Below are 24,169 nucleotides of genomic sequence, written 5' to 3'. Positions count from 1 at the left end.
CTCAGCAGTAATGTTATTTAACTGCAAGAGTCATAACTGGAGAAAGTCACAGGCAGAAAAGGTGGCCCATTGCCAAGAAAAGGAAGAACTCCAAAACGATAAGAACACAAAAAAATCTGGAAGAAGGCACAGAAGGAGTAGCAGAAGCTAAACTACTAGTGAAAAGATTTGTAGGGAAACACAGAAAAAGATTAAAAATATAATAGATAAAGAGGAGATGCTACTGCAGTAGTTGGAAAAGGCAAAGCATTTCAGCAGGAGAGCAAATGGGGGAAATGTGCCAAACAAAGAGAAAAGAGGAAAAATTATTTATAGCTAATACAGAAGGGAAATCAGATGTGTGGATCACTTCAAAGAAATCTTTCCTGTGGGCAGCCCTTGTGAAATCAGTAGTGAAATCAGTAGTGAAAGCTAGAAGCCATGAACCTGGTATTGACACAAGGTGCAAGAGGCTCAAAATCTCAAGGGAGATGAAAATTTGTGAAATTCCATCAGAAAAGCTGACAGCACCAGTTTAATGCCACTGAGGGAATTGTGTGATGAAGCCTGGGAAAAAGAGGTCTTTCCTCAATAGTGAAAATGTTGGAATTCTATTTTGATTGGTCTGACAGAGTGATTTTCCTGAATATGACCTTGGAAGATGGTGAGGCTTCTGCAGTGTCAGAGAAAGAAAGGGACTCTGGATGCAAAACAAGGAGCAGGCTCAGTGCTGTTGATAGTTGTGTTATGTGTCTTAGAGGAGTTTTACAGACTTAGAATCTCCTTACAGAGGAGTCTGTAAAGGAAGAGGCTCCTCTTATTCACTTGGTTGTCAAAGGCTTTGACAGTGTTTGAGTATAAGGATCTTGCAGAACAACTTTCAGCCTTACTCATGGCTGCATACAGAGGTGCAAAACATTCTCTAAGTTGAACAACTAAGGAACAAAACAGCTCAAGGTGATACTAGCAAACATCTTTATGTGCTGTGGCATTAGTATTGATTTAATAATGCAAACATCACTACAAAAAACACGTCCAAAAAGTATGAGGCTAAGCTAACAAAAGTAGCTGTTTAGACAAGGATGGAAATCATATTAAAACAAATATTCTCAAAAATGAGAAGCTGAACAGTGATTTTGTAAGAAAAAGCATCAACAAAATAGTAGAATTCATCTGTGCAAGCAGTGCTGTGTGAACCAAGGGAGAGCTCAAACAGGGAATGACCAACTGCAGCATTTATTTCATACAGTGTAAGGGTAGCAAAGCTGCTGGCAAGAAACTGAACATTTAAATAACTATGAGTGAAAATCAGATTTTTTTTTTAATTTTAGGCTTAACATAGGGCTAGAAATCTACCAGAGCCTTTGAAAAAACCAGCTGTGTTGTAATCATGTTTTTGTTAAAGTGCTTGACTGTGGAAGGACATAACCTGCAAAGAACCTAAAAGGCTCCTCAGTTATAAGGCTGCCTTTTCAAATGAATGGAAAGAAGAGCTGAAAATAACTGACCTTTGCATAGCAGCCTTCCACCTCAAACAGGGAGCTTTGGGTAGACTACAGCTGCTGTGAGGAATTGTAAGTGCCCTTAAGAAATGCCAAGAACCTCTGCTGGCACAGAGAACACAGAGGTTGATCTCAGCCATGGAGTGGAAGACATTAATTGCTACTTTGTGATGAAGAAGAGATGAGAATGTGCTGCCAGCCTTGACTCATGCTAGACCTTTTCAGAAGGGTCTTGTTTGCTGGGAATTCTCATTCAAATCAATGCTAAAGGCTTCAAAGTGGTTTCACTAAAGCCAAACTACTTTGCCCTCATCTCACCACCTTGTGGTGCTGCCAGGGTCTGGAAAGAGGGGAACAGAGAGTGAGCATGGGGGTCTGGGGGCTTTCCATCTTCCTGCTGCACCTGTGGCCAGCGTCTCTGGATGTAAATCCAGCATTTCAAGGTAAAATTGGTAGTGGTGAGCACGCTTGGAGGAGGTTGTTTTCAGCTCTGAAAAATAGTGGAAGAAATGCTTAGAGTTCAACAGGGTAGTTTGGAACGGTGTTGTCATATGGCATTAGCAATGATGGAATGAAGGGCTTTGCCCTGTTCAAGACCATTTCCAATCTCAAATATTGGAAATTTTTAACTAAATAACGTTTTATTTTACTAGTTTTCTCCACCCCTGCCCTCCCCAACCCCTCTTTTATGAACATTAGGGAACTGATGGAAGTATAGAAATATAAATCATTTTAATGAGAGGAAGAAAACATACATCTTGAACACCAATCAAGGTAAGTACAGTTAACAGGACCATATGCCTACTCATAAACAGGAATAAATAATTTTCCCTCTCTTGAGGGCAATGTGGCAAATAAGAGCTACAGACTGTTTTAATATGGTTTTTATTCTATCAAATACAGATTTTCATTTTGGAGTTCAGGGTGGCTAGGTACACTCTACCACCACTATCCCATTTTTTTTTTATTTAGTGTAAATATATTTAAGTGTTCTGCTAAATATGATTTCAAAACTGTGAAGATATTCCCTAAGCAGTACAATTTTAAATACTGCACAGAACTGCACATAGATGGAAAGGCAACATGCAAATTTATGCTGTAGTTCCCCTTTCTAATATTGAGAAATCATGTCTTTTCTCCCTCACTGCAGCCGCAATAGGATACAGTAATTCAGAATGAGGTAATCACAGGCTATTGATGTGTGATACATCTTTAAATATTAAAGCATGCTGGCTTTGCAAACATACCTCTTTTTCTAATGTAAATCAGCCAATCCTTTTTCCTTGGTTTTTTACTCCACAGTGGCATCTTGATGTGCTTATGCCTGGATGGTTTTCATCTTTGGTGCACATTCTGCTTTTTTCTCCCTAGACAACAATTTCTGACATTTCAGCTGAAGTGGAAACTTGATCGAGGGAAGATTTTGCACAGATGGAGCAGCTGCCTTTACATGCTGTGCTGGTGGGCATACCTGATAGTTCACTCAGCATATACACATTCTGTGCAGCGCATTAGACACCCTTTCTTCATCCTGTCCTAGGGTGAGAACCTCGTTTCTTGTGATTTCTCAGGAAGTTTATTGTAGTCTTCAGGTGTGCAAGTTTAAAGACATTGCCAATGTTGTTTTCAAAACTGTTGTTTTTAGTGGAATTCTCATTTCCTTTATTTGCATGTCCCTTCCCATTTTTCTGTGTGGTTTAGATGTGCCTTTAGGGGTGCTGTGCTTTCTTAATTCCCACATAAGTAACTTAAGAGTGCCATGTTGGCAAGATAAGAAGTGCAGGGGCCATTAGCCTTCAGCAGCAGTTGAGTCTCAGGAGGATGTTCTGGCTGCTGGAGTTCCCAAAAACAGTAGGCATGGCTGCAGTGTTTGCAGGGTATTGTGTGTGTATTCACTTCATAAGGCCTAAGGTTTCCCATGAATATGAATTTGCATTTAATACACAGTTTAGAGGCATCAAGTACTTGTGAATAGAAAAATAAATTACAGACACTTTGAAAACTAATGAAAACTGAAGTGTGAAGAAACTAAAGATCTAGATATGAAATATGTTCATTGATTTCAGTTCAGCCTCATAAAGAAGAGCAAATGAGAAGAGCAGGATGGTAGGAAGCAAAAAAAAAAGTGCTCTAGATAGAGTCTACTCCTAATGGACAAGGTAGGTCATAAAATGGCTTTTCATCAATACTCAACCATAACTCTAAGGTTTCAAAAGCTGCAATCTTCTCTGTATAGCTTTATATTAAGCCAGTGCTTGTCTCTACAAAGTTGAATTGCACAGCACCTTAGGGGGCCCTAAGGAAAACATTCATGGTTTTTCAAGGAGTGTACTGCCTTCAAAGTGATGTCAGTCAGCCATGGATTGTGACACATTTGCTCCAGTTTGACGTTGAAACAGATTCCTTGCCATTGCTTTCTTAATGTTTTGCTGCATAAGACCCTGTGGACTGTGAATCATTGCTACCTTCTGTTCTTCCAGTATTCAACAAAACTCTGCAACACAGAGCCCCAGATACAAATGAGTGGAGCTGGTAGTGCACTTTCAGTGTAGGGTGCTGGCAAGGATATCGCTGTCAACAAAGAAAAAGCTGTAGCAGCCTTGAAGGCCTACCTTCATTTAAGTCTATTACACTTTGATTCCACTTTAAAAATAAATTATGAAAAATTAAGTAATTGAATGCTTGAATTCCAGCAAATATTTTCCAACAATGACAACTATTACCTCATAGAATAATTTTTCCAAGGTTGTTTCAGAGTCATCAATTAAACTGAGCAAACTGCTCAGATTTTTGCTTGTCTGTTACTCTGATTCCTGCTGAGTCTAATATTTATAGCCCTTATAGAGTGTCTGAGTAGACTGAATTGTCTGTCACATGGTAATAAGCTTTCCCCACTGATTCTTTGATGCAGTAACTTCAGGACAGTTGCATTTATCTGAAGTTTCATTTGGGCTCCTGAATGGGCGTTTACAGATTTGCTGGGAAGAGATTTCCTATCATGTCAGCAGAATAACAGCGACATTATTTATTTATCCTGCTATTTGTCTTGGAGTTGTATCCTGCTGTGAACCTTCCTAGTACAATCAATAGCAATAGCAAAGTCCCTGGTGGCTTGCATGAGGTCTTTGGCCTGCCTCCCTCTCCAAGAGAAGACTTATGTCTGAAGCAGACCTTTCTTTTTGTTTTAAGGGTCTAATAGTAAGACCCCATTTTGATGTTGAAAAACCAATTTAACTAAGAAGAAGCTCTGATGAAGATGAGAAAATAGGGCTTTTTAGAAGTTTTACCCAGAGAGAAGGAAGAAGTAATGTAAGTTAAGAAGCAGGGGAAGAAAAAAACAGAAAAAAAATGTAGCATGAGAACTTTCAAATAGTAGAAATAAAACTGTATTGGAAACCTTATTCCAGGAAAAGTCTTGCATTTTTTTACTGTATATTTGTAACTGCAAAACTTGTAGTTTATGGTAGACTGTTCAGAGAAACTTTATGCTGTTTTTAATATTTTGGTTGTTTGGTTGATTTTGGCTATATCGTGTGGTACGAGCTGAACACAGATCACTGAGACTAAAAAATATTCCTGTTCTTCATTCTTTTCTTCACTTCTTTGGGTAAAAGTTGAAGGCTTTTAGGAGCAGGCTCATGCTGTCAGCTTCTCATTAGAACTTTGTGCTATGAACACGGTCACATTGCTGTTGCCTTCCTTGTCACAGCCATGCCTCCCCCTGCCTCTGGCAGAGAATTTTTCTCTGCCATCTTCTCATCAACTTCAATATAGCAGAAAAGAAATCTTGATCTCCTCCTGTTTCCCCCTAGGACACCCCAGCTACTCCTTTCATAGTTACTGTAGCAACCTGCTTGTTACCAAAGGTCATTTTGAGCTCTGGAGGTCTCTGTGTCTCTGGCTGTGTCTAGGCTGAACTCCTCCTGAGCTGAACTCCTTCTGGGCTCCCTTTTAATAAATGTTTTCCGTCAGTCTGCAGCCCTGTTTGTTGTCTCAGCTTGGTGTTTTGTGTCTTGACTATTGCCATGTCCTTTCAGCTGGCAGGTGCAGGCACAGCTCCTGTCTGTTTCAAATGATGCTGCCCATGATTTACTGCTCTGCCACTTTCTGCTGTCCTCTTTGCATCTCCCTCTTGACACCATACATGAGCTGTGTATCTCTGTTTTTTTTTTTTTCAGATCCCATATGAGCCTTTTCTGCCTCCTAATTGAAAAGAAATGTCTGCTATTCCTTTGATGCAGAAGTGTCAACACCAGCCTGATCTTGTTACCTTTTCCAAAAAACATCCCTTGTTACCTTTTCCAAAAAAACCCCCTTGTTACCTTTTCCAAAAAACATCCCTTTTTACCTTTTCCAAAAAAACCCCCTTGTTACCTTTTCCAAAAAACATCCCTTTTTACCTTTTCCAAAAAACACCCCTTGTTACCTTTTCCAAAAAACACCCCTTTTTCCCTTCATACTTTCCTCACTCTTGGTGGAGGCTTTTTGAGAGCATCCCCTGCTCTCCATGGCATGTCTTCAGATTCAAGTGCTGACAAAGTATTTAACTTAGAGTGGGATAATGATAGGCTGGGACTAACTACTAATTGCTAGTTCTGCAATGTGATATTGCCTTGTTGTTCCATTGCTCTTCTCATCTGCCCTGATCCATATGCTGTCCCTTGTCTTAACTTTGTGCAGATAGCACAGCCATTTTCACTAATTCCTTGTGCAGGGTCTGCACTAACATGAGGCTTCCCCAGGGCTGGGCCTTTCAGCAAAACATTGGAAGGAAGAATAATTAAGTTACGCATAGCAGTATTTCTTTCAAAAACAAATGTGCTTTTATTTCAGTGAAACATAAATTCTGTGGTCTAAACTTAATGAAGGATTACTTAGCTTAATAAATTCTGAAGAGCTGAAAAATCTCACCCTTTTTGGGATTAGGATCTCTCAGATGCAATCATAAAGTACTCATTTGCAGTGGTTTAGCACTTGGCTCTTGTAAAATAAAAGTGAATAAAATAAACTGAAGTTGGATTAAAAACCTTCCAAAGTATGAGGTTTTGACTGATCTGAAATTATTATAATGATTTTCATCTATAGTTAACTGGCCTTCTAAGTCATGAAAATAATGAGAATTTTTTTGACCTCAATCAGATTTATTCTAACGCTTCTCACATAATTTTCAGTTTGTTTCCTCTGAGATGTTATGAATCTTGAACTTTGCAGTCAGGTTGATTTTTTTTATCCTTTTACCATGAACTGTTTATTTCTGTGTGATTGAACTACAATTTATACAGATGATTTTATTGAGCTGTGGTTTATCTTCTGTAATAGGTGAGGCCATTTTGCATAAGAAAGCTGAAATTTAGTTCAGGTATTCTGAAGCTATTTGTAAACCAAACAGAGCAACATACTGAGCCCTGCCTCCTGCTCCTGAAATTTGGTTTCCTATTTCATCAGATTCATGTATTCAATTTAATCTCTTGGTGATTCGGTGATTAATCAATATTAGATTTATTCTTGAAATTAATGTCTTTGGATCTTCATTTAATTTCTGTGTTAATTGAATGCAAATCTAGTGAAACAGACACTTTAAGTGATCCAGATTTTTGATGATTGTCATTGTACATATTCATCTTTTGAATTAACCATAAATCTGTGAATAGACTGAAATTGAACTTAGGTGTTCACCTCATCACTGATTTTCTTTGATGTATATATTCACCACTATTTGAGGAGAAGCAGGTGTCTTGATCTAAGCAATATGTGCCCAAGGAAGGAATTTCTGCCCTTATAAGAAAAGATGTCCCTGGGACATTAACCATTTGTATTGTGAGGGTTCTTCACCAGCAAATACTGTTTTCTCAAATGTCTGTCTTGTAAGTGGTGTAGTGCAACGTAGATTCAGCAATGCCCATATTTCTAAATGCAGAACACTCTCCCTTCATCATGATTTATCTCAACAGATTTCGTTACTCGTATAACAGAAAGGATCAAGGGCCACATGAATTGAAAAATTAAATATTTGGTGATTTCTTGGATGCCTGAAATCTTTTGTACTTGTAATGAAATTGCTTTTTGATTGATGGTCTTTGCTTTTCCTGACTTTTTTTTCAAGTAAAAAGTAAATATAATAATTATATTCTGTTTGAGCTCACCTATAACTAGTAATAGAAAAAAAATTTACCTTCATGTAAGTCTTTTTCAAAGGCTTGAAAGGGAATGGAGAGGATTATATTTATTTGGTTTAGGAGTACTGCACAAAACCTGCAAATGTCAGAAAATTCTGACAATTTATCAGTACAATTTAAGTGGCAGCCTGTAACTGTAGGCCTGTTTTTGGAAAATTGGTCTTTGCTGTGAATATTTCTCTACTTGAAATCTTTATTCTATTAAGAGGCTATGATTCAAATAGGTCAAAAATATTTGTTAGTGTGATCAAAGGTTGAGCAGGAGACACAATTTCCTCTTCATTATTTTAAAGAGAAATTTTCAAAAGATATTTAACTTTTTCTCACTTGAATTGAAGAGTTTTTCCTGCAGTTAGCTGGGAATGATTTGTTTGAATTTTGTACCTCAATCAACAATAATAAAATTAAAACAAAGCCTTGTTATGGAATTTGCCATTTATGTTTTCATGGGGAGTGGTCCTAATCAGTCCCTGAGTTTATTATCAAGACAATAAATAACTTATGACACTACTGTTATAGGGTACTAACTGAGGATTTAGAGGACTCCTTCCAGTTGTTTTCATGCCCATTCTTTAGTCCCCCGTGCTCTTACAGGTGTGAGCAGTATTAGGTTGCTCACCACAATGAAATATAATTCCACTCTTTTCTGCAGCTCCTGATATCACTGTCTGGGAGCTGGAAGTCCAACTTTTGTTTCGTAATAGAGGAGCCAAACATCTTGCTACTGCTCAGCTTTGGGGACAGAAAGAAGAATCTGTGCATTCTATTTCTTAAAAGTAAACTTTAATTGATATAAAATCCCTGAAATTTAGTTTTTCCACACAGCTCTTTCACTAAGAAAGATGAGTGTCTTTGTGCTTGGGAAAAGGTATATGGGATAAGACAGAGGGAAAAGGTTCAATGGGCTTTAGAAAAACAGCTCATGGAAATCAAGACAAAAATATATTCATACTGGAAAAAATTTATTTGTTGGGAAGGTGTATTTTAGTAAGAGAAGCAACGGTAATAAAACATTTCAGACCATGTATTTTCAACTTGACAAAAATCTCTTCTCAATTCTTTAATTTGATAGAAATAAAGAACCCCCTGTACCAGGAATAAAAATAATTTGAACAGGAAGGGTTTTCAGAGAAGTAAGAGGCAGATTTGGGAATACAGTCCGTAAGGTCCCATCACATCTCCCATTTCGTCATGAGCAGAGTGGGATGGATCTGCCAGACCTGCACCACCAGGGTCCCCCTGGAGCACTGTAGAGCGAGCACATTGCCTTCACATCTACCTTTAACTGCACTTTTTATTGCATTTCTTTTGAGACAGTTTACATAGTAATTTTCCCAATCACCTCAAATATTTCTCTATATTTCCTTGCTTCTCTGTCATTCTGTCCTGTATCCATATGTGCTTACACATGGAGTGTAGATACACTTTCCAATTTAATAAATATGAATGTATTCAAAGTTGAGATTAAAGAAGAAGTGTATCTGATTTTTTTTTTCCTCTAATGGTTTCTGATATGCTTTATTTATCTGAAAGGCAAGCTCACATTCTGGTGAAACCACCTTTGTAAAAGGAAATTTTCTGTAAGTCACAGCCCTCTTTGGTCATTCGTTTTATTACAGAGTGGCAAAACTGTTTAACAAAAGTGAAAAAAATCAAGATATGCCAACCTTTTCCCCTCACTAGATTTCCATGGTACCATGCTCATATAATACACAGTGACATGTAGCCCTGGAGGAACCTGCAGTCTTCCTGGACTGACACCAAAAGTCTACAGTTAATTCAGTTCAGTTAATTCAGTATTACACAATGTAACCAATACAGGATGACTTTAATTATATTTTGGCTTTTTTTTTTTTTTCTCCACTATGAAAATACTCTGACACTCATATCACTGATTTATGTGATGACATTCAGGAATTCAGTGCTAATTAATGCTGTGTATATCCTGTATTGCTTAGGACCACAGACAGTTGAAATGCAATCTCTTCTGTGCTTCTTTATACATCAGTTCAGCTTTTGTTTTGTTATGCTTGATGCAACTTGGGCAGCTACGCTTTTTAAAATTTACCTCATGTAGATAATTATTTAACATTTATTTATGACCCTTTAGCAGTGGCCGAGAGGCATGTATGACTTTCCTTTCTTAATGGGATTTTTCACAGAAATGGTGTTACTTTCTGAGTTTCAAGGATAAGGAATGACTGTTTATCTCAAAGGCTGCTAATGTGGCCTGTATAGAATGGGTGAAAGCATGAATCAGTCCTTCACAAACAGTACTCTTTGCAGACCTAGATAAGTGCATGGTATAGGTAGCTAAGTATGAAAGTCAGAATGAAGCTAGAAACAAAATAAATTGCAGTATTAATTAGGTGTCAGCAATGTGTAACCATTGAGCGAGACAAGGAAATCCAAAAAGGACAGTTCTACTGACGCAAATAAGTAAAGATAGAAATGAAACCCTGAATGGGAGATGAGCACACAGACAAAGTGGCAATAAACACAAGATGAACAGCCAGAGAAAGAAATAAATAAAATCAAAATAAGTGCCAACAAGCAAGACAGATGCAAAACACTCCAAGCAGCTGTTAAAAAAGAAAAGAAAAACTAAAAAAGAAAAAGCAGACAAGTATTACATCCAAGTGGAAGAAATTCCCAGTGCATGAAGTTTCAGGGCTGTGTCCTTGAATGCCCTAATTTCTGTGAATTCCATTGGAGAATTTTGTTTGTGCAGCCTGTATAGGTGGACAGTGGCTGGTGGAGACTTTGGACGATCATCGATTTACTTTCTTTCATTAACTTTCTTAAAGGAGGAAGGAGCAAAGGCTTTTTTTCCTGAGGTGTGTGGGCATATTCACTGCTGTGCATGTTGCAGATGCCCATAAAGTGAAGCATTTGTGAACCTGCCCCCAGCCATGCCTTAGGGACTGTACAGTGTAAGATTCAGCTTTTGGTGGAAACACTGTTACTCACAGACTTCTGGAAATACCTGTATATCTAAAAAAATATTTTTAGTAAATTATTTTTGAAACTTTATGCTTTAGTTTGGTTCTCTTCTCTTTAGTTAATCCCTGTTTTTGAAGTTTTAGTGCTGGATAATTTTTTCATCCTGGACTTCTTGGGCTGTAGTGGTCACTATGGAAGAAATAAAAATACTTTAAAATCAACTGTTAAAATAGCTCTTTTTCTTTGCAGTGAAGAAAGCCAACCATTTCAAAAATGTAGTTTGGGAGAATTCTTATACTTCAGTTTACAACCATTTTTTAAAATTTTCTCTACACTTATGTAAAAATAGTTGTACTATTTTGTGTTGGAGGTTTTGAGCTTTTCTTCATCATGGTGGATAGCATTCATCTCTGCTAGAATGTATATTCCATTTGCCAAGGAATCCTGTTTAGAAGAGCAGTGATATCTGTAAACATTAGGTGAAACCCCCTGCTCTCCTGGTACCAAAGACTCAGGTGAAAGTACAGTCAAAACCTGGATTCAAGCCCATTTTGAATTCCAGCATTGCTCTGTAAGCCACACTTCTTTTGGGGCAGGAAGCAGAAGAACATAGCTAACATTCACAGAGAATGGTCCCTACGAGAGCACAGGTGAGAAAAAATCATGAGATAATTTATTATTATGGAAGAGCTGGAAATGCTGAAGTTCTTTGTTCTAACAGGTTATCTTATGATCATACTGCCCAGAAACAAGCTTGATAAGAAAAGACTGATCAGGATGTGAAAGACTTGTTTAGAAAAGAATGTCTACATGGGAGTTAAATGGATTTTAGATGGTTTATTTAATTTCCATCTTCTCTATATGGAGCTCATTTCAGTTGCTTTGTTGGTCATTCTGGTATATAGGGATGCTTTGTACATAATAAGAAAAGAAAATATTTTTTTAGTGGTTTGAGTATTTTTCAGTCCCATGAGCTCACTAACCTCTGCCTTGTATGATGTTGGAGCCACTCATGGAAGGGAGGGCACTGGCATGATAAACAGCATTATCTCACCTCTCAGGATCTGCTTCTCATTGGCCTCTTCCCTTATGAGACTCAAACCCAGCTTCTTGCTAAACTAAGGTTGATTTGTCGTGGTCATCCTCTGGTGCTCACAGCCTCTGCACCTGGGCTGAACCTCACACATATCAGCAGAGCACTCCTGCTTTTGTGGGGCTTGATTCTGAGTCATTAACCCTCAACTTAACATTTCAGTTTCTCACCAGTGTTGATGTTTTGTCTCTAAGATATGGCTCAGTTGCACTGTACATAAATCATCCAATTTATTGGAATACACTTAGTATTAGGAAAAATAATGGATCTTTTAAAATTTTAAGATCTAAGAAAACCATGTTGGTTTTCTTAACCAACAAGTGGTGAGGAAATGGCATAGTATTTTACAATCCTGACAAGTTAATAAATCAACATCTTTGTACAAAAATTTCAGGAAAAGAAGATACACTTGCAGTCTAAGAGCACACTCTATATTCAGTAAAATTGTAGATTATTCATACTTATTATGGAAGCTAAGTCATTAAATGAGCAAAAATATTCTAGGGACTTATTGAAATTTAAACAATACAGAACAAATTCTACAATTAAATGCATGTCTGTAATTCCCATGATCCCTAAATCTTGAAACTTGAGAACAAATTTAGCAATTTCAAATCATATCCAGGTGCAATACAACATCCAGGTAATGTCTGTTGAATAGTATTTAATATAGGGGAAAAAACTTAAATTTAATTTTGTAAAACACAACCATTGTAATGGGTCTGTGATTTAAAGAGTGTGGAGTATGAAAGCATGGAAGACTGCTTAATAAACATTATTGTGGAAGTGTTACACTGACAAAAGTGAAGGTACCTTAATGAAAATGACACACAGAGGGAATTTTCTAATGTTTTGTGTTGCTTTTTGTCTTCTAGAGTATCAGGGCTTCAGGGCTGGTGCTGCTGGAAACCATTCTTTTTGGATCACTTCTTCTGTACTTCCCAGTAAGTCAAAATATACTTAAAATATAACTTTAAAAAAAATTATACCCTTGCCAATGTTTTAAAACTGTATGAATGACTGGTAAAAATATAAATGTAAAAGCTATTTATTAATTATTAGTTTAATCTGACTACAAAATGTGCTGTGCTCTTGAAATATTCTTAAAAACACTCAAATGTTTTACTATATTTGTAATAATTCTCCATTTTCAATTTGGTAAAATTGCCAGTCGTTTAATTGGAAGTTTTTGGGTGTTCTGTGTTAAGATGAGATTTTGCTTTGAAAGACAGTACCTGTCTGATCTATGGTATGGGGGGAAAAAAGCAAGGTAGGTAAACAGAAGACACTGATTATACCAATTTTTCCCTGGAATGTAGTATGAATGAGATTAATTATTTCAGTGCATTACTGGCATGTTTTTTGATGTTTCTGAAGATATGTGGCATCTTCAACACCCTATCTTTGGGAAAATTAGATGGCATTACCCTTACCCTGTAAATGGGAAAAAAGTCATTTCATAGTCATATGAGAAATGTACCACAAAAAAAGAAATATGTGTCCATGCTCTTTTCAAAAGTCACAGAAAAGCTGAGCTTGTTAATTGCCACATAAACCCAAAATAATGACTGGATAAAGCAAGACATCAAAGTGTATATTGAACAAATTTGGTAGAAAGCATGCAGGTTGGGAGACAATCAAAGATGGAGTTGTGGACTATTTTAAAATATGTTTATGTCCTCTTTCCCTCAGTAGTCAGAATTTTTTGTGCTTTTACAGACCATCATGTAGTTACTGAAAGATGAGCTGGATAACAAAACTCTTCAGTAGCTGTAGAACAAGTAGGAAATAAACTGCAGTAGAATGTGTGAAGAATACTATAAATAAACACAAACCCTAGTGGAATTTTTATACATTCTTTCTTGAATCGTTTTCAAGTTCTAAAGAAAAGGTGTGTGCATTTCTAGGATAGCTTTATGTATTTTTTCATCCTTCACTTTGCAGAAGTTAGGGAAATTAAAGTTTTTGGATTTTTTCATGTTGGACAGAAGTTTTTTGCAACTTGCAATAAATACATCTCCCATGGGTTTTCAGAGCTTCTTTCATATTTCTTTTCAGTGAACAGAACAGAAAGCCCAGGCACTGCTTCCTCAGCTGGTGCTGTGGAGCATTGGCAGAAATTCATAGCATAGAGCATTATGCAAGGGGTTTCCTTCCATGGCTGTCTCCTCTTTGCTTTCTGAGAGAGCCCTGGGCCAGGCTGGCTTCCCCAGGCAGGTGCTCAGCTAGAACCAGTCAGTGACTGTACAGCCCCAGCTCCAAAGTGTGAGGAGCCTCATCATAGCCCATCAGAATTGTGTCTGCAGTCTGCTCACCTGTCACCCATCCTTCAGTTCATTTCCCAGTTCTTGTCTTGATTCTCCATTTGTTGTGATTCATGAAGGACGAGCATCCTTTGGTGCCTGGCTTCTTCAGGTGCTCAGCACCTGGGACACTGAGATATTGCTGTGGAAAAAGGCTTCTCTCAGCAGGTGACTTGAAGGACCATGGTGTTGGATGCAAGAGCTGGTGACCATCCGCAGCCTTTAAATGCAGAGGGAGAAGAAAGGAAGTGGTCCTGGGAGGGAGCAGTTCAAGAACCCAAGCATCCCCTCAGCTCTTCACTGACTTTTAAGCCTCTTTTTCTTTTTCACTGACATTAGGATATTTAATATACAATGAGTGCAAAATGAGAGTTTGACATATTATGTGGAAAAAAATTTTTGCTGGAAATTGCTGAGTAGCCCATCCCAGATGGGATGTAGATACTTGACCAGAGTTTATCTTTCTCTGCGGATCTCAAGCTCCTACTGCATAAAACTGTCCACTGAGAACACATCCTATTAGAAATTAATAGGTAGAGTGTAAGACTTGGCTTCTCTCTTCTAGCAGTTTTATGTTCCCACGCTCTTTGCTGGGGCACTCTTCTCTCTTATACAGGGAATTTCTAATCAGGCTGTTACTCCTACAGACTCGGGGAAAAGAAAGAGAGCAATTTTATCATTTCTATTTTGAGGGTTTTAGGGGAGGGATATAGCAAATGTGATAGTGGGAGGTCCTTTGCATTTTCAGACAGAGAAATTAATCCTGATTTCACCAACCAGAAAAATATGGTTTTGTAAAATCAAAGAAGATTGGAAAGTTCAGCTTTCCAATATCTCTGTCCCTCAATTAACTGCAAGGAATTTTTCATCAATTTCTGATGCAGGGCAAGACAGTGAAACAGTAAACGTGTGAAAGCTATAAGGCATAGTCTTTTTAAGAAAGAAAAGATGCAAGGTGTGAATTATGAGGGGTGGGTCCTTGGAATGTGAACTGTTGATGTTTTGCTGTACATGGACAGAATCTAAATGTGCTCACCTGCTTATTGTCTGGGAAAGGAGCACAAAGCAGAGAAAGAATGACACAAGAAAGAAAACCCAAGCTTTGAAAGAGTCTTGTTTTCACCAGCTGACATTCACACACATTCATTCATAGCAGGGTGTAGAGCATATATTATCAATATACATGTTGGTCATAAGTCATGGACCTGCAAAGCAGATTTTATTTTTACTGGGTTATATTTATTTACCCCTTCATGTTATTTGGTGTTTTTATTTGCTTCCAAGAAGAACGGGGAATATTCTGTGACTTAGAGATGTGGTTAAAGACATAGTAATATGTGCCCAGGTCATTGTTTCAGCTATTTGATTTGGTCCTCATTTTATGCTAGAGGAGTACAATAGAACTCTAAGACTAGTTAATATAGATCTCACATCTTACACACCCAAACTAGGCTGTGTTTTCCACAGATAGTAGGAAATGTGACTTAATGTATGGAATGGAGATCATAAGCACCACTGCAGTAGGCTGTTGTCTTCTAACATAAGGCTGTTTTCCTTTGGTATCACCTCTTCTTCTGTTGTGATTTGGAATGTAAAATTAAAAAGCTTTGCTTTCACAGTCAACCAAGTGTGGAATTACACAGCTTGGCTTAGTGCACGTAACAATGTAAAGATACTTAGGGGTGGCATGTCAGTTCTAAATAACTGAAATCTCTATTCATTTGAGGATTCAGTGCAAAATTACACTCTTGTTTAAAAAGCAAAATCCCCTTAGATTTTCTCTGCACTGCTTTAAGTCTTTGGCATCTTTGTTCTCCATTCTTCTACACTTCCTAAATTCTTTCTTTCTAGATCTATTTACTCAGTCTGGCACGGATTGTTTTGAGAGCCTTCAGCATACAAATTTCACTGGGTCTAGAAGGGGTTTATGCCATCTCTGACTTTCCCTACCCTCCAATTAAATGAAAACCAAAACTTACTTTGTTACATTGCTGAATTTCTTTCACTAATTGTTGTTGTTTTCATGCCTACATGCAGTAATCTATTCCTAGTGTAACATCATTAATTGGAAAATAATATCACCAGTCAGCTGCTTTTGGTGAGAGAAACAGCTGTTACAATGCCCTTCTAACCAAATGGGAAGTGCAAATAATGGCCTCCACCTAAATTTATTATTCAAGTTCTGCTATACTCATAACAACACTGATCTTTCCTGAATTATAAGCAGGCAGATGAGCTTTGCCTATTGCAAATGAATAGATTTTACTCAGAAGTTGCTGGGCAGCTCACATTTCTGAAGCTCTCATTTCTTATATTTTCTGCAATCTCATAGTAACATCTCTAATTTCCCTTAACTTAGTCTTTCCAATTGTCCATGGATCTCCTCCAAATGAACACTAGACTTTCTAATTGATTTTGCTTATATTTCTTTGTTCTTAGATTTTGAACAGAAAGCCAAAACCCAACCATCTTATGGATGAGTCCCTTAATTTCTGTACTTGGCATCTGAGGGGAGGAATCCCATTACTTTCCTTGTCCAGAAACACTATTTTGAAACCTTTAGACCTTTCTTAACTCCCTGTCTTGCTAATGCTTGGAACACACATTTCAAAGTTTCACCCAAGTTTAAAAACTGTTTGGTTGCTACAAAGACCTTCAAGTAAAGTGAGCAGTAGCATGATGTTGTAAGAGAGTAGCATGTTAATTGCATTGCAAGGATGAGATCTCAGGTGATTTTAGACATCTGTGATGGACACAAGTTGAAAAATAGGAGATTCTGTTAAGATATGAAGAAACATTTTTAACTGCTTGGATTGCCAATTACCAAAACTCTTTGTCAGAGTTCATGAAATTTGGAGGTGTCAGGACTTGACTGGGCCCAGGTCTGAGCAACGTGGCCTAGTTTGTGGCAGGGGGCTGGACAAGATGACCTGCAAAGCTCCCTTGCAAATGAAATTCTGTGAGTCTGTGTTTCTGATGTGTGCATCCATAGTTGAGACAGTCACCCTCTGCTCACCAAATCCTGGAGAGGAATTGGGCCTTTTATGACTTTTTTTAAACTTGGGACTTGAGGATGAGGTGCCATGGCCAACACTTCAGGGACTATAAATGAGGTACTTGCCTCAAATGGTCATGAATTCTGACCTAGGCAGCTAGGATTATCTGCTGTATTAAATAGTTCCCATACTGCTAGTCTGCATTGACTGAAACTCCAAAATACATGCAATGGATTGCATGATATAATGATATGATAGCATTTCTACAGTCAGTGATTAAAGTTAAGTGAGTATGATGATGCAAAGACCAAGGGAATAATTTCTTCTCCGTGTTCCTGATATAGCAGATAAGAAGTACTAGATTTAAATTCTAGCAAGTGAAAGTTTTTAGGCAGAGGCTGAATCTTGTAACAGTGATGTCAGCTAGCTGATAAGATGGACTGGCTTTGGAGGCTGCAGAGTATCTTTTTAAAAACTTACAGTTTTTTCTTCCACTGTTCTCTTCTCTTCCTTTGGCTAAAAAATAAAAAGTCCAAATTCATTACAGCTTTCCTCTGTTTTTCAAGCTGCAAATCATTAAAAGGCAATATTGTTATCAGGTTAGAGAAATGGAGCTGTGGGTTGGGGGGCATTGACTTCCTAATGCTCATGAAGTAGTTGAGTAGTGAATCCTGGAGAAAACTTTGTGCTCGGATATCTTGGTGCATGTGTTGGGAGTTAAGATCTGTTTCTGGGGTTGTCTTACTCCCTCTTTCACACTCAAGCTAAAATCACCTACCTTTTTGTGTTATGAGAAATAATAGAAATTGGGGAGTCATGGAGCTTAGATATGGATATGCATTTTTTTTCCCCTCAAACGATCTGTATGTGCATTAGCATGGAAGAAATGAGCTGTGAAGTTTGGGAGCATGAGACTATGATAGGTCCATTAGTGATAACAGTCCTGAGCTGAGCAAGGTCACTGGAAAGCTCTGGTTTTGACATTAATGAATGTGAAAATAGAACACTGTGAACTACTCTTATGCATTTGTCCCTCAAAAAAGGGATGTGTTACAAAAGCACAGTTACTGTTTATTCCATACATATTGGTGTGCTCTGAGGCCAACTGAAAAATTTGCTTTTTCCTACTTATTTGGCACTGAAACTCTGCTCTGATATCCCAGATGTTTCAGGCTAATTCTTTGTCAGGATATAACCACATTGCCTTTAGTTACAAAAGAGTGTTTAAGGTTTTTAGAATGAACTCATCATTGTTCAGGTGAAGAACAGACCTGTCTTTGGTGTTCATGTCACTGAAGTCCAAGGACACGGTGTAAATATCTGCTCTAAAATAATCACTACAGATTTCCACAGTACCCTAGGAAGATTTTTTAAAATTTTATTTGGATCACAGTGGATTAGATATCCAGCCAATGCAAAAGTCAGGTTTTAAATACCATGGTGCAAAGATTTTATATGTACATTGTATGCTTAGCATAGAGGTGAGGGAACCAGGCAGAAGATGATGCAGTAGTTAGTCTCTCTTGGTCATGTCCTGGTCAGATGAACATACTTTTTGGAGTTAACATGCAACCAGTAAATCAGTACCTTTTTTTGAGAGCCAGCTTGCTTTAAATGCAAAAACCAGAAGTCAGCTGGTGTAGCCTCTGCATTACAGGCTACAAAATACAGAAACCTCATAGGTACTGGAAACACTTGTGTTCTTGCCCTGAACCATGCTAAGAAAAATGTTTATGACTGCTTTTACTGATAGGAAGCAAGCACTGAATATTTTCTGCTTTTTGAATATGTTTACTTAAAATGTCAGAAAAATAAGATACGTAGGATATTTCTTCATGGTTCTGTTGTCACTAATCTACATAGCTATCCTAAAAAATTTTGGCAGGGAGGTAACTAGAGGCTGCTGTATATGTGATTATCCACATTAAGAAATGTGATTAGGCAGAGCTATATGTCTTCTGATTTTAGTTACATATTGGCATCTCTGTGTACATGACAAAAGTTTAAAGTAGTGGAAACTCAGTCGAACTATGCTAGAGCATAGTAGAGCTTTGACATCATAAATTCTAAGAGATTATACAGGTGGAATTTGGTGAGGAGTGTTTGTGTATGTTCTCTGTGTTTGGGTGTGTCTGTGTCCTGTGTTCCCAGGTTACCTTAAATTGGGAGGGACCTCAAGAGGCCTCTACTCCAACTTCTGCACAAAGGACAGTCAGCTGTAGGACTTCATACAAGACAAGGTTACTGAGGCTTTTTTTTTATAGGTCTTAAAATCCTGCAGGGATGGAGACTACCCAATCAGGCAGTGTGCAGGCATGCAGTAAAGTCACATGGCTGTAGTTTTTTTGGATAGTGATAAAATATGGGATGTTGCTGGACCATGTCATGGGACTTATACATGGCAGGCTGAAGATAGGTCAGTGAAGGTACAGGTACTGATTTTACTATTCTTTCACATCTTGCTCATCCTTGTGGCATTACTTGTGATACAGTGACAAAACTCAATCTTCCCCTTCTGTGGATTTGAAGGTGCAGTAGGTATTGTAGGAGGGCATTGCTGGGTTTGTTACTCTGAAAGCTTTTTTTGAGAAGTTCAAAGGGCACATTTTTCTGAGTCTGGGTTCAATGAATAGCCAAGAATGTGTGTGTGAAGGGCTTGAGAGCAGGAGAGAAAAGGACAGCAGCCAGTGACCTTAGCCAACTGCTGCGTTGGGTTTTCGTTGACCCTTTTATTTTAAATTAATATCTTGCACTGCCAGCTTGTAGGCACTTATGTGGTACAGTCTTGCCAGCCCTTCATTCAGAGAAATTAATCTTGTAGAGAGGGAAGCAGAGCAAGATCTTATGGTCTTTCCTCTTTACTCATAATTCCACTGAAGTAACTTGCATGAGTGAACTTATACATGCAAGAATCTGTAGATAAAACTCTACATTAATACACTCTTTTCAAAGAAGTGATGTAAAACCAGACTGCAGTCCTGAAAAACAGTGCACAATTTTTAGTCAGGGGATGTAAAATTTTTTTGATACAGCTTGAGTAGTAATGAATGCTTAAGTTAAAAATGTGCTACATTTGAAAAGCGAAAGTGTGGGTAACTCTTTTCTGATCATAAAAAGCTTTGAAACACAAAAAATATTAGAGGGTAAAATGTGGGCGCATTCAAATGGAGGAAAATAGTGCCGGGACATATTCATAGTATGTTCCTTACTAAAGCCTGGAACCATGTTTTAATAATCCATCCTCATTGCTTTGCTCTCCAAAGCTGAACCTTTGGTGCTTGGCAAGCACTGGAGCAGGAGACCACAGCAGGGCCACTTCCATACCAAAGAAATTCTGAAGAACACCTGATTGAAAAAGTTTAATCAGTGAGAGTCTTCATTTGGCCCACTGTTTCTGCTGAATTGGAGTTAGAGAAGAGGAAGAAAGTCTTTTATATAACACTTTTATGTTTAGTCTTTTATATATCTATTACATAATTCCTGTTGGGTCTCAGGGCATATAAACTAGAAAGGAATAACTTTCTCAGCCAAACATTTTGATGACCTCATTGATCACTTGGCAAGTGAACTGAGTCAATAGCAAGATGCTTAGAATATGTTTGGATTTTTCTCTAGTGACTTAAATTTATTAAAAAATTGACACATGAAAAAAAGGCACTCTCATGTATTAGTTCAAAATCTGTGAAAGAACTTTTACAAGAAAGATATTGAAAGACACAATATTGAATTTTTGTAAATTATAAAACCAAAGGGGCAAGTGGTTTTGATAGTATAGATGAGCCATGATTGAGCTGTGCCAGAAAGGAAAATATTCAAAATATTAGTCACCACATACATACTTTCAGTAGGGCATAGCCCTTGCATCAGTGGTTTTCCTTCTGTCATTAATTTAGCACCTGTGAGACTGCATGTTGGTGGTAGATAATTGTCAGTCATTCTTTTTCACTTATCCAAGTGTCTTTCAGTGAAAGTTGGGGACATGTTCCTTTTTTTCCATAAAATGCCTTTTCTCTTTGTTTACTCATGCTTACCAAGGAGCAACACCCATGGTCAAGTGAAAGGCCTCTAGGTTGTCTTTAATCTTGCTGAACTTGCTAGATTCTCTTGCCTGCATTGTGGTTCTTGTGATCTGCATCTACAAGAATCAGAAGCAAAATGAAAGCAGAAGCAATTAATGCTTGATCAAGACTTGATAAGCTTAGATAAGCTGGTACTACCATGCTGTTTCTGGTATGAAATTGGGTGCACTTGTAAACCAATGCTGTCAGGGGGCAACTGGCAATGTTATAACTCACCATGCCTTGGAAAATGAGGTTGAAATAAGACATTGACCAGTATAATAGGTACAGGTGAGTGATAAAACATTATATCCTACCTATCATCTTCCGTGTCACTTCACAGACTACTCTGCATCAACACAGAGCAAAGGAAAAGACAGAGTTTCCATCTCAAAGCCTGTTCCCTGTGAATAATATATATTCAGGATAATACAGGAACTGAATTATGGGGTTTTTTGCTCCTTTGGTTTTTCTTCTCAGTCTCTCTTCTTTTATGTATGAATGCATTAGGTATTTCCTAACCATCTACTCAGATTTCAAGTGTTGCACCATGAAGGATGATTAATGGTTAATGATTAGGAGAGATAAGAAATTCAATACTCAATGGAGAAAGAGAAGAGTTGATGTTTTTGGAAGAGATCCTTAAGAAAGGAGATTTTATCCATCAGAGATGAGGCAGCCCATAGTCATTCTACGAGCTGAGAACTGAGAAGATTCAGGCAATGGTGTCTTTATGGTTTATAATATCAACTGCTAGAAGTTGAGCAGTTTGCAGTTTTCAGGCAAAAGTATATGACAACTAGTGAAATCTTTGCACTGGAAAAATTTTACAGAATTATAATACTGATAGTGCAAAGTTTTTATTACTGTGTAACACTTCTAAACATATCCTTTCTAAACTCTGAGATAAGAGAGTAGAATTTTAATCATTGCTTTTAACCCAAGACCACGTATCATCTGATGTAAATAGGAAATTAGCTTTTTGCTTGTAGAGAAGAACTGGAAAAAGTAATATAAACAGTTATGAGAGTTGAGAGAAGTTTACAATATAACATATAATTTGCAATATGAAATTATCAAAGCACATCAGCGAATACCAATGTGCAAGCTATTCTGTATTTCTGTTAGGATTGATAATAGTAGAGTCATCTGACAAAAATATCAAAATTTTAGTTTGCCAGGGTTAAAAAAATTAAGTTGGGGCCAGCAGGTCAAAAATTTGCCATGTAACTAGCCAGATGTATTTCTGAAAATGAGACATTCAAACAACTAGTGCCTGGGTCTAAATCTACATAACATCAAGTAGAGAGAGATGAGATTTCTGTTCTTAAAGTAACAACAGTACCGCAGAGGCAACGAAAGATGTTCATTAGAGCAAGCAATTAGTCATTACAAAAAGTAGCTTTTTCCTATATGATACGAACTTTCTTATTTCTTCAATATAACTCTGCTTATTAGAATCTATTGGAATAAGTATCCCAATATAACCAGTTAGATGGTGCCTAGGCCAGTTCTGACCTTCGCTGCTTGGCCAGAGGCAGCACTGTGGTGTTTAACCCCAGAGGTACCTTGGCTGGCGGCAAAGTGCAGCGGGGCACAAGACAGGACTCCGTTCTCCTCAGGAGAAAGCTTCTGGCGATGGTGGAGAGAAAGGGAATGGATTCTGCTAGAAGGTAGCCAGATGTTTATTCCATGAGTACAGATACGTCTGCACTGGGCCACTGCTGGTAACAGAATGAATGCCGCGTGGTCTCATTCACATTTTATAAGCTCGGGGACAGGGGAAGGGGAGGGGACAGGTGAGTTACCAACCAGGTGAAGGGGGCAGGGTCTCAAGGGAGGATGACACTTAGACAGGCCAATGACCCCCAGGCCTGAGGAGCATCCTTTGAAATCGACGAATCACACGACGCCTTGCTGGTATGTTAGCCTGATTGACAGGGCACACTCAGCAAGGGGTGAGGGGGAAGGGAGAAGGGATAGGTACACATGGGAAGGGCCCCGGACGTTTAAAACCGGACATTGCAACACACCACAACATCTCCCCCTAGTTTTGTTTAAAAAGAAGAGGGCTGTGTTTATGGTGCAGAATGATTCTACTGAGGCTTCCAGGTCATCCACTGGAGCACTGAGGGCTTCTAAATGGTAGACTTCAGGAGGGGGAGATGAGTTTGAGATTAACTTGAGAACCATGCGTCTGATTACTCCAAAAACAATGCTAAAAACTACAATAACTACAACTAAAATAAACAGCACTAAAATTACAGTTTTCAGAATAGATCCCAACCAGCCCGAGAGTCCCCAGCCATTGAAAAGTCTATTCAGCTCGTTGTCAGTTTCTCTGTTGATGTCTGAGAGCCTTTGTCAAGGTAGTCCATACGTGGTTTGGGCTGCGGTACTATGTAGGAGATCGCAGGTGGGATGATCACGAGTAGGACGAGAAGCAGGCTCGGTCTCATGACGTCTCGAGGCTACACACGAACAGTGGGATCTAAACTGGTACAAAAACTTGAGACAAACATATATTACAAACTATTCCAGATAGGAGGCTTAAATGGAATTTCCTCCAGAGAACGTGCGCGGCGTTTTCTTCTCCAGGCAGCGTGAGCAACCTGGGGTGCTTCTGCAGATTTCTCTGAGACTTTGGGAACATAGGGCTTTACCCATTTGGAAGGAACCCACCTTAAACCAGAGGGGGTGGACACACAGGCGTATCCACGTCCCCAAGTAACCAATTTGTAAGGTCCCACCATTTTCCAAGTCTCAGGGTCCTTTACTAAAACTGGAGGTTTTTCTTTCATCAACCTGTGACTGTTCCCCCCAAAGTGGCGTAGGATGGGAGGGTTCAGGCTGTCAAAAGAACAATTCAGAAAATTTATTGTGAATAGCGCCCTGGATAACCGGATGTGGGGAGGTTCTACCTTCAGAACCTGTTGTTGCTGGTCCAGGACCCTTTTAATATCACGGTGAGTTCTTTCTACAATGGCTTGACCTGTAGGGGAGTAGGGGATGCCAGTTTTGTGCTCTACTCCCCATTGCTGCAGGAAGCTCCCGAATTCCTTGGATTTATAAGCAGGCCCATTATCAGTTTTCAGCTCCTTGGGGATGCCCATGAAAGA

At 38.4% G+C, this 24,169-nt stretch overlaps 1 protein-coding gene across 1 annotated transcript in view; it reads left to right on the top strand.

Moving 5' to 3' along the window:
• The window catches only part of GPR158 (G protein-coupled receptor 158), a 199,993-nt gene that overhangs the window by 95,075 nt on the left and 80,749 nt on the right, over nucleotides 1-24,169 (top strand). Inside the window, exon 5 of the mRNA XM_064704089.1 lies at nucleotides 12,569-12,637. Within this exon, the coding sequence (XP_064560159.1) occupies nucleotides 12,569-12,637 (69 nt within the window). The remainder of the gene's footprint in view (nucleotides 1-12,568; nucleotides 12,638-24,169) is intronic.

Source organism: Zonotrichia leucophrys, chromosome 2, assembly GCF_028769735.1.
Source record: "Zonotrichia leucophrys gambelii isolate GWCS_2022_RI chromosome 2, RI_Zleu_2.0, whole genome shotgun sequence".
In the NCBI taxonomy this organism is placed as follows: domain Eukaryota; kingdom Metazoa; phylum Chordata; class Aves; order Passeriformes; family Passerellidae; genus Zonotrichia; species Zonotrichia leucophrys.
This window is presented reverse-complemented; position numbering and strand designations above follow the sequence as displayed.